General features: G+C 41.6%; 1 protein-coding gene across 3 annotated transcripts; it reads right to left on the bottom strand.

Annotated features, from left to right (window-relative positions):
- Positions 1-1,317: 1,317 nt before the first annotated feature.
- LOC133887222 (receptor kinase-like protein Xa21) lies at positions 1,318-7,942 on the bottom strand. 3 transcript variants are annotated; one of them, XM_062327170.1, is made up of 4 exons: positions 7,779-7,942; positions 5,450-5,571; positions 2,486-5,199; positions 1,319-2,407 (listed from the first exon to the last, which is right to left on the bottom strand). In XM_062327170.1, exons 3-4 carry the CDS (start codon positions 5,157-5,159, stop codon positions 2,004-2,006), a joined length of 3,078 nt encoding a protein of 1,025 aa, XP_062183154.1. In that variant the 5' UTR covers positions 5,160-5,199; positions 5,450-5,571; positions 7,779-7,942; the 3' UTR covers positions 1,319-2,003. The 3 variants fall into 3 exon arrangements, with proteins under 3 accessions (XP_062183157.1, XP_062183154.1, XP_062183155.1); XM_062327171.1 differs by having other exon boundaries at positions 5,450-5,539; XM_062327173.1 differs by lacking the exon at positions 5,450-5,571 and having other exon boundaries at positions 1,318-2,407.
- Between the last annotated feature and the right edge of the window lie 11,305 nt (positions 7,943-19,247).

The following is a 19,247-nucleotide window of genomic DNA, read 5'->3' as shown; positions in this document are numbered from 1 at the left end:
GATGTTACAATGATCCAGATCTCCAGGACGGAATGATCAACATGACTCCCCTGTTTGAAGGGACATGCGTGACAGTCCTCCTCCTCTGCCTCCTGAGGAATTCGACGGAGGTTGCGAATCCTTCGTCCCGGAGCTTCGCTCAATATGGTGACCCGAGAAGTTCAAGGCAGGCCTGATCCAAAAGTACGACGGGAAGCTCAACTCCAACGAGTGGTTGCAGATCTATACCACCGTTATCCGAGCAGCGGGTGGCGATAATAAGGTAATAGCCAATTACCTGCTAACCGCACTTGATGGACCTGCAAGGTCCTGGTTATTGAACCTGCCTCCCAACTCGATCCGATCATGGGCCGAGTTGAATGCTTAGTTCATAGCCAACTTCCAGGGTACTTTCAAGCGCCCAGGAATGGAGAACAATCTCCATCAACTGAACCAAGGAAAGGACGAGTCCCACCGAGACTTGATCCGATGATTCAATGACAGGGGAAACATGATCCCGGATATTTTTGACGAATCGGTCATCATCGCCTTCAAGAGAGGCATCAAGAACACAGGTCTAGTCAGGAAGCTTGCTACCGGAAGATCCAGACAGTCAAGGAGCTCTCTGAGTTGGCCGACAAATCTGCAAAGACCTAGCACAACAAATCTACCAATTAGATTTTAGAGGAGAGGAAAGGGGGAGATGCGAACCTTCAAAGACCTAGCACCAATTCAAATTTCAAATCAACAAGATATTGGAGAATCCCTAGAGGAGCTGGTAAAAATCACCAGTCACTGAGCGGGCGACACTGTGCAGTAACTGTTCACAAGCACAATGGTTAGCCAGCTCTTAAAATAGACAATGGTTAGCCAGCTCTTAAAATAGAGTTGAGTAATAGGTGACAGGTGATAAGGTTATCCGTCACCTATTAAGGGTCATAGGTGACGGGTTGTATTATAACCCATCATTTATAATTGGTCCAGGGGGATCCGTTATCTTTACCAAGTTATAAGTGACTTGTCATAACATGACATATTACTTATTACTGTTGCAGAGGATCCGTCACCTATAACCAAGTCATAAGTGACGGGTTTAGTTATTATCCGTTACTTATGTTATTGGTGACAGGTAATATTACGATCCATCACCTATTATCTGGTATCAGTGATGGGTCTATAAATAAACACGATCCGAGATGACATAAGTGACGGATCGCATAATAATCTGTGACTAAACTATATCTCCTGTGGTACCAGAGCCGGATTCGACACGATAGACGGGGAAAGCATGTTTTTGGATCGGATCTACAGGGCCATCGTCGGTTACTGTTCATCGCGTCCAGACCAAGCAGCCAAGCCCACGCGAATGCAGAGTGAGTGGGCTTACGGTTGCCGGCACCGAACACCTGCTTGACTTCTTTCTTGCTGCCTGCGTGCGTGATGGACGACAGGTTCGAGAGAGTGCTTCGCGTTTTCTCACGTCTGATATTCACATATCTTTCGAGATCTCTCGTATGTCTGAGCAATATACCATGTAGCAAGTGTTCTTTTTTCTAAAGAAAACAAGGGCTGGAGCTGTATCATCATTTAAGAAGAATAGGATTACAACACCGGGCCTCCTGAGCGGAAGACACCATGTAAAATTGAAACACCGTTCGCAAACCGGAACAGCACCTAAAAGCAGAAACCAAGCCCCTAAGCTCCCACAACAGACTTGCCAAGGACGATCAAACAATACTAGGCCACCCTCGCGATAGCACCTCCGACTTCACCGCAACAAGCTCTTTACTTCTCAAATCTTGCAAACAACTCGTTATTAATCATAACCAAAAGCAGCAATTGGGTATCGTAAAGAACTCCAAACATAAAGAAGAAAAAAAAGCACAGCCTTGGTGTTGCAGCTTCAAGTTGCCAGCCTCAGTTTGCTGACCCTACTGACGGGAGGAGTCTGCAGAGGAGCAAGCCTTACCATCATTTCTCAGCACTTTCGTTATATAACTTATGTAAACTACAACCGGGCTATATCAAATTATAAATGAAAGAGCTAGTCTATTACCTATATTTCCCCTCAGATATGCCTCCTTGATTCCGTGCAGCTTTGCAGCCACATCCTGCATGTCCATGCGCTCATTCGGGGACGCCTTAGTGCAGCGAAGTCCAATGTTTAGCACTGGAAGTAAACACTCCAAGCTTTTCTCCTTCATGGCAGCTGATGTTTGTTGCAATAATGCATGCTCCTCTTCTAGTATTTCAGGATCTACAATCTGTGATATCCTGTCCGGGAAGTTCATCTCAACGAATGTTGCAATGTTCAGCCCGTCCTTGAACATATCGTCAGTTGGCCTCTTCCTCAAAAATACTTCAAGTAGACAAATCCCAAAGCTGTAAACATCCCCAGCACTTGAAACTCCACCACCTGCTGCACATTCTGTGGATAACATATACAAGAAAGTTTTAGTCCAATGTTTAGTAGAGGAACCACAACGCATTACGAAAATTAGAATACCTGGGGCAACATATCCAATTGTTCCCTTTATAGCAATTGAAGAAGTTGAGATCGAGTTGCTGACAGATGATGTTGCGGAGTCAAGTCTGAACCTTGCAAGGCCAAAATCACCAACATGAGCTGTCATAGTTTCATCTAAAAGAATATTGCTGGGCTTCAGATCACAATGAACAATAGTTCCTTGGTTGTTATGGTGGAGGTATTCCAATGCATCTGCGACATCAACAACAATGCTTAACCTTTGAGCCAGTGTAATGCTCTTATGAATTGAAGTGTCTCCATCATCTCGAGTTGAGTACAATAACACATGCAAGTCACCTTGTGGCATGAACTCATATACTAAGGCTTTGAAATCATTTCCCTTAGAATCAATACTTGAGCATGAAGTTAGGATCGGAACTAGGTTTCGATGTCGCATATTTCTCAGAGCATTACATTCTGCGATGAAGCTCTTTTGTGCTCCCGTTGTTTCTAAGCTGAAAACTTTGATTGCAACCACAATTCTGTCTTGGAACATTTTTCCTTGATATACGGAAGAATATCTTCCTCTACCAATTAAATTGGATGTGGCAAACCCCTCTGTTGCTCTAGCAAGATCATGGTAAGAAACTTTCGGAAAGTTGCTACCAAATGAGGGCTGAAATATAGGTTTTCTCTTCTGTTTGCCCCTCCAGAGCAACATTACAGATATGACTATAGCAAGTGCCACAATACTGGCTAACGGGATCACCACTTTTTGCACTGTGGAATGCTTGTGTCTTCTGGAATTCAAAGGCGTGACAGAACAAGGGAGTAAGTGTAACTCCAGAGCCCCACCACAAAGCCCCTGGTTTCCATCAATCCTCACGGCAGTCGCATTCCCAAAAATTCCTTTTGTTGGGACCTCACCATTTAGGTGGTTGAATGACAAATCTAGTTTCTCAAGAAGTTGTAGGCTGCCAAGAGACACTGGTATTGATCCGGTCAAGTTATTGTGAGACAAATTGAGAACTTGTTGGCTAGTTATTTTGCCTAATGATGTGGGGATGCTTCCACTGAAAGCGTTATGGCCCAGATCGATAACTTGTAAACTTTCACAGTCACCCAAAGTGCTAGGAATATCTCCAGATAAATTATTATATGGAAGATACAAATTTGAGAGTTGTTTGGTATTGCTAATATCGGGATGAAGTGGTCCATCTAGGTTGTTGAAAGATAAGTCAATCTGTATTAATGTTGAAATTCTGAAGAGCTCCTTTGGTATGCTCCCATGAAGATTGTTGTTGGGAATTCTCAGTTCTTCGAGCATTTGGAGGTTTCCTAGGATTGGGGGTATGTGTCCATCAAATTTGTTCGAGTCTAGAAGGAGACGTCCCAATTGAGTCATATTTGAAAAGGTTGATGGAATGACCCCTGTAAAGAAATTGCTGGATAGTGATACTATTTGCAGATTTTTTAGAGTTCCAAGCCATTCTGGAACCACACCAGTAAATTGATTCCCACCCAATGACACAATGATCAGGTTGCGAAGGTTTGCTATACCAGAAGGAAAATCTCCTGACAGCTGATTTTCTTCCAGGTATAGATATTGGAGTTGATTGGAAAGGTTACCTAATGAATTTGGAACATGGCCTTCGAGACAATTCCTATCTACCGCAAAAACCTTTAGCTCAGTGCAGTTGGCTAAGCTGTCCATAAAGTTCCAGTCTTGCTTGTTGCTTGCTCGGAGTTTATTGCGCTCGAGATTTAACAAAGATAGTTTAGAAAGTTTGCCGATGGTGCTAGGCACCACCCCAGTGAATTTATTCCTGGATATATCGATAACGGACAGCCTGGAAGCATTTGTTAATCCAGATGGGATATGCCCATGAAAGAAGTTCTCATCTAATAGGAGCAGTTGGAGATTTGGTAGAGAGTTGCCGAAATTGGATGGTACTTCTCCACTTAGACGATTGCCATCAATGCTAAATTTAACGAGATTAGAAAGATTTAGGACAAGCTGTGGAAAATGACCTGACAACTTATTTTGACCCACGTGCAGGTATTGCATCCCGGACAACGTTGCAAACTGACTTGGGATGTTGCCCTCGATATTATTGAAAGCACAAGAAATCTTATTTAGCGTTGTGATATTGGCAAGAGAAGTAGGAATGGTGCCGCTAAGATTATTAAAAGAAAGTACCAACGTTTGAAGCCCGCGAGGCAAATCTGCAGGAATCTGTCCAGCTAGTTGATTATTCATCAGCCATAGCTCCTTGAGCTTTGAACAGTTTGCAAGATTGGGTATCCTTCCTTGAAGCGTGTTATTACCCAAGCTGAGGATTTGGAGGCGATGCAGGCGACCAAGGGATTGAGGGATCTCTCCAGTGAATGAATTATCTGACAAGATTAGAACTTTTAGGAATGTTAGGTTTCCGAGTGAATGAGAGATTTGCCCTACCAAACCTCTACTTGTGAGCCTAAGAGAAGCAATACGATTTGGGTGCTTGAGACTACACAGAACACCTTCCCAGCTGCAGAAGTGGTTGCTTTCATTCCACGACATCAAGGCTTGATGTGGATCAAGACTGATTGCCTTCTTGAAATCAATTAGTGACAGCCTATCTGTGTAGTTTCCGTTGCAGGAACAGATGACAGCATGTGCACAGCACGCCATGAGCACCAAGAGAAACTGTCGGATTGCAGTAAGCTTCATGGCTAGTCTTGCTAGCTTGGCCGAACTTAGATCTTGATTACTGCATTGATAAAAAAGGAGAAAGTTCAGAAAATAGTCAACAAATGTCTTAGGGAAAATAATGAAAGAGAGCTTTTCTGGATGACTACAATTTGCCCAGATCTACTTAATTCGAGCTAACACGTACGTACATGCAAACAGTTTCCGATAAGCTGCATATGCTTGCAGTTCGTAGTCAAAAAGCTGATCTGATCGATAAGACCAGCAGACGAATCAGACGAGCGAGAGCTAAAACAAGAGATGATGCTTACCGGCGACCCTTGGCGGCACTCGGTCAAAGCCGTCGCCTAATGGCGGCTTTAATTTGGTGCAGCAGCGTTGAACACAATTGAAAGTTTCCACTGCAGGATGAGTGGATGATTGTCAAGTATAGCTGCAATTCAGAGTTGAAAATGTGCTTCAGAACCATACAATTCTTGCAGACAAGGATCACACTGTTAGAGTTTAATCTTGTTTTTTTTCTTTGGTAGGAGTCTAATACATATAAGAGATTGAGTCCGACTTGCATGCAGGTGTTGAGTCCATGTACTGTACATGGCTGATGAGTTTAAGTAAGAGTATAATTGGATCGGAGTAGGATTCAGAGTTGAGTATTCAGCCCTGTATAGGGGCACCCCACAATGTAACGTGACAAAAAGAGTAGAGAAGGGAAAGGCTTCAGGAGCTTGTGGTGCTGGAAAATCTTGGGTTCTTCGTGTTCCTTGTGAACTTCTTGTGTGCATCCAGATAGCGTGTGTGTTTTCTATATACTTCGACGTGATTTGTGATATTTGATCCTGGTGTAATCCCATCACACACATTATTGAAAACAAATGCCTCAAGTATCACAAGTCTAGCTGCAGCCGATCTACTCAATTCCAGAACACAAACTAGTTTCTGTTGGAAATACTCACACTTTAGTGTCTTTTTAATTCCTAAACCAATTATCAGGAAGATGCAGCAATTATACTATATCCACACATTAAAACCAGTAGCAATGTAAACAGTAGAGACGCCGTGTAAACCATGGATCTATGCACTAGTTGTAATCCTGTATTTTGCCATTGTTTAAAAATCACTATATATTTGACCTTTTTGAAATTAAAACAAATTTGATCGGGCAAAAGTATCCCAAATACGTACCAAATTTGAAAAATATGCACAAGCTCATCATATTTCATTTTTTGAACTTTTTAGATTTATTTGGATTTTTTCATTGCGAGTTCAAATTCGAATTTCTCTATGTCTGGAAATCATCAAACCTATTCTAAATCCTAAAACCTCTCTGGGCCAAAACCCAAATCACCCTCTCTTTCAGCCCGGCCTGGCCCAGCCACACCGCCCCTTCGTCAACCTCTCGTCTCCCACGTCCTCTCGCTCGCCCATACCTCCCTGTCTCTCCTCTCTTGGTCTCTAGTTGTCTTGTCACATCAACGCCGATGTGAGCCCCACAAGTAGCATGTGCGCACGAGAACCCGTTGTCCTATTCTGTCGGCTAGCTCGCAACTTTTGACCAAACTACTCGCTGTCGAGTGTCGACGATGACTTCGGAGCTTGACGCTGCCATGACTAGTAACTCTACTCCTCCCATCCCATCTCTCCATCTCTCGTAACTTTTCCACCGCCGTAACCACACCGCGATTACACCATGCTTGCATCACTGTTCAGTCTCATCACCAGCAAGAAAAATCTCATTGATGGGCGGATATTTTCCCGTCCATCACCTTACCTCATCTATTTAAGGCCGGCGATCACCTCCGCCGACTCACTGCACCACCACAGCTCTCTCTCTCTCTGCCACACCCAATTTCCCATCGGAGCGTCTCCTCTGTTTTCCCCAATCACCGAACCGCCAACATCATGCAGCGCCGCAGAACGAATAAGCGATGCCGTAGTTTGATTTCAGATGGATCTGAAATGAGGAGGATATTATCCGCTAATTGTTTTTCTAATTTCTTTCTTTATTTTTATTAGTAAAACGAATTCTATATCTGTAGCTGGTAACGAGACGATAAGGTTGGAGAACGATGGTGGATGGCTAAAGTAGGTAAATTACTTGAATTTTAGGGGTTTTTATTAGATGAGAAGAGAGTAGGGAGAAGAGGTGATGCAGGAACCAACTCATATTTTATATAGTAGAGATTTTCAAAAGTAGCATAAATATGGGTTTGTTTTCAAAAATTACAAAAATAGACACTTATGGCATTTACTTGTCTGTGCAAAAATATTTTCCGCTCTCTGGGTGGAAGATAAATATTTCTCTTCCACCTAGAGGATGAGGAGTGTGTGTTCAACTGTCATGATAAGCTTGCTCCTACCAAAAGAAACAAATATTTACTCCGTGATTAAATACAAAGTATTATTTGTGATTGACCTATGATTAAAGGAATGAAATGGAAAGATGGAAAGTACTCGGTGATTAAGAAGGAAAATGCAAAGATGGAAAGTAGTCGGTGAATAGACGCAATCCGAACAACACCCTTTTTATGTCTGGAGGGAGTAATGTGCACATCCGACCTATGTTGAAATCCTAGTGCCGGCTCCGATCTCCACTACAAATTAAAATGGTCGGGGACAAAAACAAAAGCAAAAGGTGCTTACAGTTACAGCTCGCACGAGTCGAGACCGGCACCCGAAGTGAAGCTAGCCGGCCATCCAGTGCCTGTGGAGCCCGATCAACCCGCCCAGCGCACCGGCCGGGCGTCGATGAGATCACTGGCTATGAGGTCACCGCCACGAGACACAAGGACCGAGCTGATGAGGCTGCTACTTATATATAGAGAGATGGATGGAACTTGCACTGAGAGCCCCAACATGGCAACTTGTATCAGACGACAAAAAATTCAGCCTAACATTTGTCTGCCGCTTTTGGGTCAGTCAATGAGTCGTCAAGGTAGACTTGGAGCAGTTTCATGGATGTTGCTGGATGCTTCAATTATTGGAACCCCTTTTAAATAGCTTTCATCAACATGGTGTGTTTTCTTCTTGAGTACAAGCAGTCAGACCCCCCCCCCCTCTCACACACACGCACATAGGGGTGAAATCGACTCGAAATCGAATGGATATCATTTGTATCCATATCTCTTTTTTTTTTTGGAATCGGAGCCAAATACAAATATTGTCGTACTGAATACGTCACGGATAGTATTGATCATGAGTATGAATCAAATACATATAAAAAATGGTGCGGTAACAAATTTTTTTTTTTATCAGATAGCATGTGAAAAAAAACGATCACATATGTTATAATCATTCAGCCATTCCACTTGTCAAAAATTTAATCTTAGCAATCGAATAAGCAAAATAGCAATATATGACATCTTACAATGAGTCTAACTAGCGTATAGTCGCATGGTTAGTGCCCTAGTAATGCTAGAGTGTTTGATACCTAACATTACATAAACAATCACACAAATTAACTACAACATGGCAGCTTGCATCATGACGACAAAATATTAGGCCTAACATTTGTCTGCCACATTTGGGTCAATCAATGAGCCGTCAAGGCAGACTTGGAGCAGGTTCATGCATGTTGCTGGATGTCCTCATTTGCTTACAGAGTGTGTGGGTTGGCAGATACTGGCACTGAACACGTGCTTCACTTCTTGCTGCCTCAGTGAGTGAATTGATGGACAGGCTCGATTGCAATGCGTAGCTTTTTCTGGGCAGTTCTTTTTTCCAGGGAATTTCTGGGCAATTTTGCGGCCTGCCGGGCAAAGTCTCCGGCGAGAAAAGGAGAGTCAAAAAGTCTCCTCGGCGACCAGGACTCCACCGGGGTTTATATCCTTCGCCGTACCGTACCAAATTATGTGTGTTACAGGTGATGACAGGATAGTCTTCATGTAGGCGACTCATCCACAGGCTCGATTCTGTTTAGAAATTGCCAAAGGAATCAACCATGATTGACTTCTCACGATTTTTAGTGTGTACTCCTCCCTTTCGTCGTTCTTAGATAATACCGTAAGGATCCAGTAGTTACAGTAGGATAGAATTATTCTCTCTGATATGATATCTCTAGTATTATTTGGGATTTAAACCACTATTTATTTTATATAAATAGCCCAGGAGACTCAATTAATACATCCAACGAATTACGCAGTATATTCATACTTTTACGTTATATCAAGCCAACACTGTTCTTGAGCCCCCACCTTCACATCTTCCACCACGCCACCTTTTGGAGATGACTCAATTTCCATGATCTCTCTCAGGGCTGCGCAATCCATAGTTTACGGTTTGTATCACCAATCGTTAGATCGGACACCAATTAGAGTTTTCTCAGGTCATCTTCGAATCAAGTTTTTTTATTTTTTATCATGGTAAATAAGATTAATTTGAAATAGGCGAATGATGATATTGAAAGCATAAACTATTGCTCATGTTACCAAAAGGAAGATGTAGTTTTTTCCATCTTCATACACAGTCAATATGGAAGGTTATAGATACAAAGAGTCACGGACCAAGTGCTATGACTATTGCTCATATTGCTGAAAGGATTCATCCCATCCATTCTCAACCTAAACCTTATATTCCTCTTGTCAGCTTTGAATTCCTTGTATTTTGTATCGAAATTCCTCCATTGCATTCCATCAGTAAGGTGTTTTAAGTTTAAGCATTCCGTCTTTCTTGCATCCTTCGGCATGCCATCGCATCAACTCTGCATTCGCTTTGTTGGCAAATAATCTCTTCAGACAGGAGATTCTAGGAAAATACCAAACTATCTTAGCAGAGGGTCTTTTATCCTTACTCTTCTCCCCTACGTCATCGCTATCGATATTGTCAACGTTGCGTTTGTACCGTGATGCACCACAAACGCGATACGCTTCCAAGTCTGCATCCCCGTTGCGAAACAACATGCAGTCATTTCGACATGCATGTATTTTCTCAACTCCAATCCCAACGGGCATATAATCTGCTTGGTGTGGTATATGTTTTTAAGGCAACTCGTTGCCCTCTGGAAGTAAGTCCCTCAAGAATCGTAACAACTCATTGAAACCCTTATCAGACCAACTATTACTAGACTTCATTTGCAGCAATGTCAGCACAACATGTAGCTTGTTGTGCTCTTTCTTACAGCCCAGGAACACCGGTGTTTTATTGCCCTCCATCATGCGCTGGAACTTTTCGTGTTGCCTATCACTGGTGAAGTCTCCCTCCGCATTGTGCAACATTTCATCTAGGTCGTCATCATCATTGCCGACAAAAGTATCTTCGAACGCTGACATATCGATGTCTTCGTCATCCATCATATCATTGCCTCCGTCTTCCTCGACTGTGTGCTTCTCTTCACGCACAACCTCCTCATGTTCATTGTGCTCGGTCCAATGGATATAGCCAGGCTTGAAACCCCTGCGAAACAAGTGTGCATTGATATACTCTATGCCTGAGAACTGCTTCTTATTCTTGCAATCAACGCACGAACAACATATATAGTGATCATCACGCTAGTTTTTTTAGCTTTCTGTACGCTGCGGCAGCCCTCAAAAAAGCATCCACACCATGAAAGAACTCTGGGCCGTGACGATCAGACTTGTACATCTATGTCCGGTCCATCTACAAATTTATAATTATCACTACGTTTTAGCAATCAATAAAAAACCAATGAAATGATAACCATGAAATATTTCAAAATGCACATATAATTTATTGAATTACCTCGCATCTTTATTACTCCATGTTAGATGATCCATCACCTTCTAATTACTACCACATCCGCTTGCGACTAGCGGGTGGATTTGCCATCCCTATAGCACAATATTTATATTTAATATGTTGATCTATTTAGAGGTGATTTTAATCTTTTTTACTAATTCAATACTAGAAAATTGAAGCTAGGTTTTAATCTATTTAGAGGTGATTTTAACAATTTTTTCCTTAAATCACTACTAGAAAATTAGAGATCTAGGTAATAATGGCATAATCACATACTTTCATGGCTTACCAATAACTAATATGTAGTTTCACCAATTTTGGACTTACAATAAATTAATTCTGAATTACCTAAACTTAATCACATTTAAATAATTAAAGGGATTTCAGTACATATATCATGGCTCCTAGTATTTTTAATATGTAGAGCATGATAAAACAAAGCTAACAAAATTGGTTTCACTATTTTTAGAGCTATATTTAATTCCCTATGTATTTTGCAAGTTTCAGCCGATTTAATGGTTGAACAATAATTCTGTTTGGCAATTTCTGAATTAACCGATTATTAAAAAGACCCTAATTCCTTTTTCACCAGGGGCTGGCTAGCCACTGTCACTGACCGTAGGGTCGAGCCGCGCTGACCCGGGTCAAAATCAACTTGCGCCAGGAGGCGCATAGTGCCGCCCGGCACTGGCGAGCTCGCCGGCGGCGAACAACGGTGCGGCTCAGCCAGTGAGCGGCACCAGTGGCACCAGCGCACTCCCACAAACTAGCCTGAGGCACAGGTGGTCGACGGCGTTAGCCGAAATGCGGCCAGCGGCGGCACACACCAGCGGTGGTGGCTCGACGGGTGGGGAGAAACATGTCGGCTACGAGCAACAGCAAAAAACGGCCCTACCGAGAACACCTAGAACATCTACGTGAGTGTGCGATCTCAACGGCGTGCCAATTGGCCGACGGGACCGACTGCAGCTCGACCGGTGGCGAGCACACAAGGGCGGCGGCGACTCGACCAACGCGAAGACCCATGCTGGCATCGGGCGAACGTGAAAGCGACGCGCGCTAAAGGAAGAGAGCGACTCGAGGAAGCTCACCACGGACTCGGTCATGGAGGAGGAGGTCAGAGGTGACGTCGCGACAGTGAGGTGGCGGAAAGGGGCATCAGAGTTGGGGATGACGTGTTAGGGGGAGAAGAAGGCATCTTTTATAGACTATAGACTTATTAGTGTCGACCCGTAATACGAACCGGCACTGAAACTCAGTATCAATGCCAGCTCATGGTTATCAGCCGGCACTGAAGTATCTATGCCGGTTTGTTCCAAGAGCCGGCAATGATACTGATACTGAGTATCAGTGCCGGTTCTATCCTAACCAGCACTGATGGGATGGTACGGATGACTGTTTCTGTTGTAGTGAATGCTCAGCGCGTCCTTGAACATATCGTCTAATGTGTGCCAATCTGGAGGATCAACGACACAACCCCTACACTAGGGGATGCGCAGCCCCTGGCAGAGATCATGGGGATTGATCTCCCCAAGGGGGGTGGGGGTGGAGCGGTGAAGAGCACGACGTTGCCGCCTTAGCGGAGGAGCATCGGACAACGAGGAACGCCGACACGGGTCCGTGGTAGGCGGCGACGCGCAGGGGCGTGGGATTCGTAGTGGAGAGCACAATAGATGCTACCCCGCTGGAGGAGCACCGAACGACGAGGACCGCCGACGTGGTGCCTTGCCAGACGGTGACGTGCGGGGGCTCGGGGTGCGCACTGGAGAGCACAACGAACACTGCCCCGGCGGAGGAGGACTCGGCAATAAGGAACACTGGTGCGGGGCCATGGTGTGTGGCGATGTGCGGTGGGGAGCACGGTGGACACCGCCCCAACGCAGGAGTTGCGTTGCACCCGATGGAGATCATGGGGATTGATCTCCCCGAGGGTGGCATGACGGAAGTGATTTAGTGGCTAGGTTGAGGAATGAAACCCTCTGATACCATGTTGATGGAGATAATTCACGCAGCTGATTGATTGATTGTTCAAGGTACATAGGTTACACATATATATAGCCAGTCGAGGCTGGTGTGAACACGACATTGTCTAACAGCCGATGTGAACATGAGGCCGGTGTGAACACAAGGTGTGAACGCGAGGTGTGTACATGACATCTATCTAACATAGGCCACCCTCGCAATAGCACCTCTGACTTCACCGCAACAAGCTCTTTACTTCTCAAATCTTGCAAACAACTCGTTATTAATCATAACCAAAAGCAACAATTGGGTATCGTAAAAAACTCCAAACATAAAGAAAACAGAAAAAAAAAACACACAGTCTTGGTGTTGCAGCTTCAAGTTATCAGCCTCAGGGCCTCAAGATGATAGTTCTGTTCATACGTTCAGCTACACCGTTTTGTTGTGGAGTACCAGGAACAGTGTAGTGTCTCACAATACCTTCAGACTTATAATATGAATCAAATTCATCATAACAAAATTCCATCCCATTATCAGTGCGAAGCTTCTTTACCTTCTTTTCAGTTTGCCTTTCAACCATAACCTTCCACTCTTTAAATGCTTTAAATGCTTCTGATTTATGCTTCAAAAATAAGGCCAAACTCTTCTCGAGTAATCATCAATAATAGTTAACATATAACAAGAACCAACTAGTGAAGACCTACGAGATGGTCCCCATAAATCAGAATGCACATAATCAAGAATACCTTCTATTGTATGAACCGAAGTGTTGAATTTCACCCTCTTATGCTTGCCAAAAATACAATGCTCACAAAATTTTAGCTTGCCGATACTATGTCCATCAAGAAGACCTCTCTTGCTCAATTCTGTCAAACCAAGTTTACTCATATGCCCAAGACGCATATGCCAAAGATTAGTAGCATCAGAATCTGATAATGAATGTAAACTTACAGCGGCATCACCTGTGATTGTAGTGCCTCAGAGATGATATAAATTGACAGACTTTAAATCACTTTTCATTACAATAAGAGAACTTTTTTTCACCTTCAAAATACCATCTCCACCTGACCTATCATACCATTTATTATCAAGAGTACTCAAAGAAATAAGATTCCTTTTCATACCTGGAACGTGCCTCACATCTGTCAAGATTCTAACAATATCATCATGCATCTTTATCATAATTGATCCAATTCCAACAATTGGACGTGGGTTGTCATCACCCATCCTAACAGAACCAGCATCTTGAACAGAATTATAAGTGGTGAACCAATCTCTATGTATGCATATATGAAAAGACGCAGCAGAGTCAATAATCCATTCATCACCACTACTAGCACATCTAGCAAAAGCAACGAGAGTCTCTCCATCAGAACTATTATCAGAAGCAGCAACAGATGCTTTACCTTCTTCAATAGATTTACCTTTCCTATTTTCTTTATTCTTTAACTTGTAATATTCAGATATGTCATGATTATTTTTCTTGCAATACCTGTAGAATTTTTCTTTGCCTCTGGACTTTGAACGACCCCTGTAACCGTTTGAACTTTTATCTCTTTGACTATTATGCGAATTCTTCTCCTTTGTCCTGCCACGCACAATCAAACCTTTTTCATTGAAAGTAGAGCCATCACTAGACACCATTTGTTTCATCTTTTCCTTGGCATGCAAGACCTCATAAACTTCTTTCAAAGTTAGTGTATCATGACTGTATAATATGGTATCTCTGAAGTTTGCAAAAGAACTAGGTAATGAGCACAAAAGAATAAGACTCAAATCCTCGTCATCATATTTTACCTTCATAGATTGTAGGTCAGCAACGATCTCCTTAAAGACCGAAAGATGATTCAACACAGAACCACCCTCCTGTAATTTGTACGTGAACACTTCATCTTCAGATGCATTTTACTGGTTAGATCCTTGGACATGCAAATCGATTCCAGCTTTAGCTATAAAGCAGCAGCGGTTTTCTCATGCAAAACTTCTTGCAAAATATTGTTTGATAAATGAAGATGAATTTGTGACAAAGCCTTACGATCCTTTCTCTTTTCTTCATCAGACCAAGACCTTTGATCTTTGTTTCTAAAATTATCAAGCGTATCATTCAAATCAGTATGCGCAAGAACAGTTCGCATCTTTACTTGTCATAGAGAAAACCTTGTATCTCGATCTAGCAGTGAAATATCATACTTTAAAGAAGTCATGACGAAGAATAATCAACAACAAAAAATAATCAGTAGCACCTCTGGTACAGCTTGTGTGCACCAAGCAATAAACTGAACAAGTCCTGGTACACTTCGTGTACGTTTAGCAATGAAGTCAAAACCAATCTTCTGATACGATTCTTGTGTGCACCTAGCAAATTTGATTTGGGACCTGCTATCTATCTGTTGACACATTTTGTGGCACAAAATCTGTCAAATTTTGGACCAATGACATGTTGCCACGTTGGACAAATAAAATTTTGACAACCACAGCCCAACAAATACTACCAGACATTCAAAATCATATAACGGGTCCGAAACAGGCTAATAAATTAGTGGGTTGCACTGCAGGGAGCACGGTGAAGAGACAAACTCCATGCAGCGTTGCTCTCGTCTTCCTTTCGGAACATGGACTTATCTCTTAGCAATATTTCATATTGATTCTTCACTGAATTCACGTAAGTAGAAAACTTGAGCCTAAAACCACTATTAGAGAGTAGCAGCTGCACAAAGAACAAATTAAATAATGAAGCACTTACACTTGAAATGGACTCCGGTTATATATAATTAGTGTACAATGAGTACAACCAACACTATATAGTAGCAGCTCAAACCTCTCGAAAGTCAAAACATACTTTGACATGTTCGTGTTACAAATATGATAACATCAACCTTGAACGTATGAAGAGGCGTCTCAGCACAGACATGATCATTCCACACACATCTAAAAAAGCGTCACTTGTAATAACAAAAATATTATGTGTAATATCTGAATCTTATTTATTCGAGAGACAAGACAAAGAGAGAAAACAATGACTAGCATTGTGGTAATACAAAGAAAGAGGGAGAGCACGAGATATAGATCGAGACAGAGAGACAAGGAGAGAGAGAGGTAGAGAGAGAAAGAGACAAAAACAAATGAATAAAGAGAGACATATATACATTCAGAGAGACACAATAAAAAAGAAGCAAAAAGATATACAAAGTAGGGACAGAAATTGATAAACAGATAAAACACTTACACATTGGTTTGTTTTGGGATGTAAGGATAACCCATCATAATCTTGTGAAAAGGCATTTCAGCACAAATAAACTCTCGCTACACATGTTTGGAACAAGATATCTTCATGACATGTAAGAAGCCAAGAAGTGTAAATACATAGCAAAAACTAGATAGAAATATAAAAAATAATAGAAACAAAGATAGAGAGCTAGAAAAAAGATATAATCAAAAATAGACGGTGAAAGAGAGAGATAGACGGATAAAGAGATATAGATAGAGAAATAAAAAGAGAGAAAATCTTAGAGATAAAGAGAGATAGAGAGACAAATAGAAAAAGACACACATAGAGAGATAAATAGATAAAGAGAGAGAAAGCAAGAAATAAAGAGAAAAATGGATACTTATTACAGAGTGATAGAGCATGAGAGAAATAAAGAGATAAAAGAGAAAACAAAGATAGAGATAGAGATAGAAAAAATTATTTAGAATAAAAATGGATAGAAACCAAGACAAAGAGATAGAAAAAAGATATGATCAAAAATAGACAGCAAGAAATATGATAAAATAAAAAAAGAAGCAAAAAAAAGATAGAGAGACATATATACATCTAGAGAGACACAACAAAAAAGAAGCAAAAAGATATACAAATAGAGACAAAAATTGATAAACAGATAAAAAACAGAAGAAGATACAAAGATATATAGAGACAGAGAAATCGAGAGACAGATACATAAAAAAAAATAGACGCAAAGATATAGACATATGGAGAGAATAGAGAGAGACAGAGGGAGACAAAGAGAGAAATATATAGAGAGACATGGGGAGAGAAGAAGAGAGAAATAGAGAGATAGAAGAGAGAAAGAAATAGAGAGAAGAGACAAATTATGAAGCACAAAACTATCAATAGCAACTCATTAAACCCCTCAAAACTCAAAACTCAAAAAATAATTCACATACAACACAAATAGATGGTTACACCTCAAGCAAACTCTAAAAATAAAAGGTACAAAACAAACTAAAATATGAGAAAAAACCAAAAATAAAATGACAAGGTCCATGCATATGACTCAAATCCATCCTAAAGTCGAAGAATAGCCTTGAATATAGATGAAAGAAATGGGTTGACTCTCTCTCTCTCCTCATCACAGTACAGTAGAAAGATTACAGGTATTCAGAGAGGATAGAAAAAGATCAACGAAATAAAAACAAGAGAGGAGGGAAAGGAGTAAAGAAATAGAGAGCATTAAAGTGGGGAAATAGAGTGAGGAAGTAAGAAACAGTAAAGGGAAAGCTATGGCACAGAAATCATCAAATCGAACAGATGAATTAACGCTCACACTCTCCGGAACTCGCTAACGGGTCTGGAATCGAAATGGGTCACCATTTCGAGCCCGATAAGCACAAGGAAGAGAACCCGCGCACAGATCGCAAAGCAACATCTCACGGCTGCAAATTTGACAAATTTTTTTTCAAAGAATCAGGCGACAGACAAATAACAAAACTGATTTGATTTTTTTCTCTTTCTTCACGTGAGGACGTCTGGGTGTCCTCGGGACTTGTTTCTTTTTTCCTTCTGATTCGATGGGTGAATGACTTGCTTTTTTCCGGTGGACTTGCCTTTTCTTTGGTGGACGGGCGGGGCACTGCGAATCGGAGCTCGGGATTTGCGCCGGCCTGCAGCGGGGAAGCGCGTTGATCGGCGAAAGACCGGCGGCAGCGATCGGGAGACCGGTCGACTGAACGAAGAGAAAAACTCGACGGCGAATAGATCTAATTTTTTTTTTCTCGTGTGTTTGATTCGACTCTGATACTACTAGTTAGAAATCAAATATGATATGATCAAATATAAGACATAATTTTTATGTGAAAAATCTTTGTAAAAAAAAATCACAGATACCAATCAACGATCTTTATTGTATCAAGAATGTGTATAATACAAAGAATTACAATGAACGTCTTGACTTTTTTTATAGCTTACAAGATATATTTACAGAAGTAGATATATACGACTCTAATCTAATACGGACTGTTTCGGAATATAGACAAATGCGTCCTTTATCTAGTCCAATAAAAATTCAGATCACAATCTAACAATTTGCCTATATTATAAAAAAATACATTTTTTTTAGCAAACGTTGTTATTTTTTACGTCAATTTACATCACGAGCCCACACATAAGACATTGTTAGTTTGGACATGAATTGAACTCCAGCTGTGTCTTACATGTGGGCCTGGCATGCCAATTGACATCCAAACTTAATATGTTAACTAGCAAATATCCTTGTGTGCACGTACGTGATAATATCAGTGAAGTTTGTGTACTTTTTTAAATATGTTCCAGAAAAGTTTATTTTTACGATAATTTGGACTATGTAAGTGTAGTTCTCTAGAATTTAATCACTGCTATTTGAAAACAGCTTTAAATCGAAATTTGAAACAACTTTCAGTTCAGAAGCTCGAGTTTGGACATTCTGAAGAAGCTTTCAATTTCGGGGGACTTATTAATTGAGATAGCTGAAGACATTGGATTCGGATTTGAGGCCATTCAATTGAGACTTACTAGTTTCAAGACCTGTCCACTAAGATTGAAAGATCGCAAAATTTCAACTCATTAAGTACCGAAACTAGCTTTAACAAAAATTCAGTTCAATCAACTAGAACAATCTGAAACTTTCCTTCTGACGTCATGCACGCTGAGGCTGCGCCGCTGCATCTATCCCTTCCATCTCTTCTTCTCCGACGCATTGTCGCTTAGGTCGGGTTAGGCGAACATCTTCTTGGAGATGGGGACGAGAAGAATCTAGAAGTATAAAAGATGGAGATGAATATGAGAAGTTAATAGCTACAGGGCAGTCAACACATCATAGGTTGCTTTATTGACAGCAACTTAGCAAGCAGCAGCCGCGTGAACAGGGAGCAGGTGAGCATGACACGTGATGGCTTCCTGGGTGCCCGCTGTGGAACAATAGGGAGACTGAACGAGGAATTGCGCGGCACTACAAGACACGGCAAGTCTTCTCTGTATTTTTTCCCGATTACAACAAGATGCAAGGGGACACCACATGCAAATGTGCCTCCTATCACATATCTAGAGATAAACATACCACAACGAACACAATGAATGCGCTCACGCGTGTGAATAGATGGGTGTCGGTGTTGTAGATAAATGGGGCCTCTTAGTACGGCCCCACTTTGTCAGGGGTAGCCGGATGCAAACATTTTCAAGACCTTACTGTACGACTAGGGTGG

This window comes from Phragmites australis, chromosome 12 (genome assembly GCF_958298935.1).
Source record: "Phragmites australis chromosome 12, lpPhrAust1.1, whole genome shotgun sequence".
NCBI lineage: Eukaryota > Viridiplantae > Streptophyta > Magnoliopsida > Poales > Poaceae > Phragmites > Phragmites australis.
The sequence above is the reverse complement of the archived record's forward strand: the minus strand, read 5'-3'. Positions and strand labels throughout refer to the sequence as shown.

Bases quoted from the DNA above. Each gene is read 5' to 3' on its own strand.
- LOC133887222 (XM_062327173.1), bottom strand. From the start codon at position 5,159: ATGAAGCTTACTGCAATCCGACAGTTTCTCTTGGTGCTCATGGCGTGC. The intron at 2,408-2,485 runs GTATTCTAATTT...TGTTATCCACAG, and splicing joins AATTGGATATGTTGCCCCAG to AATGTGCAGCAGGTGGTGGA.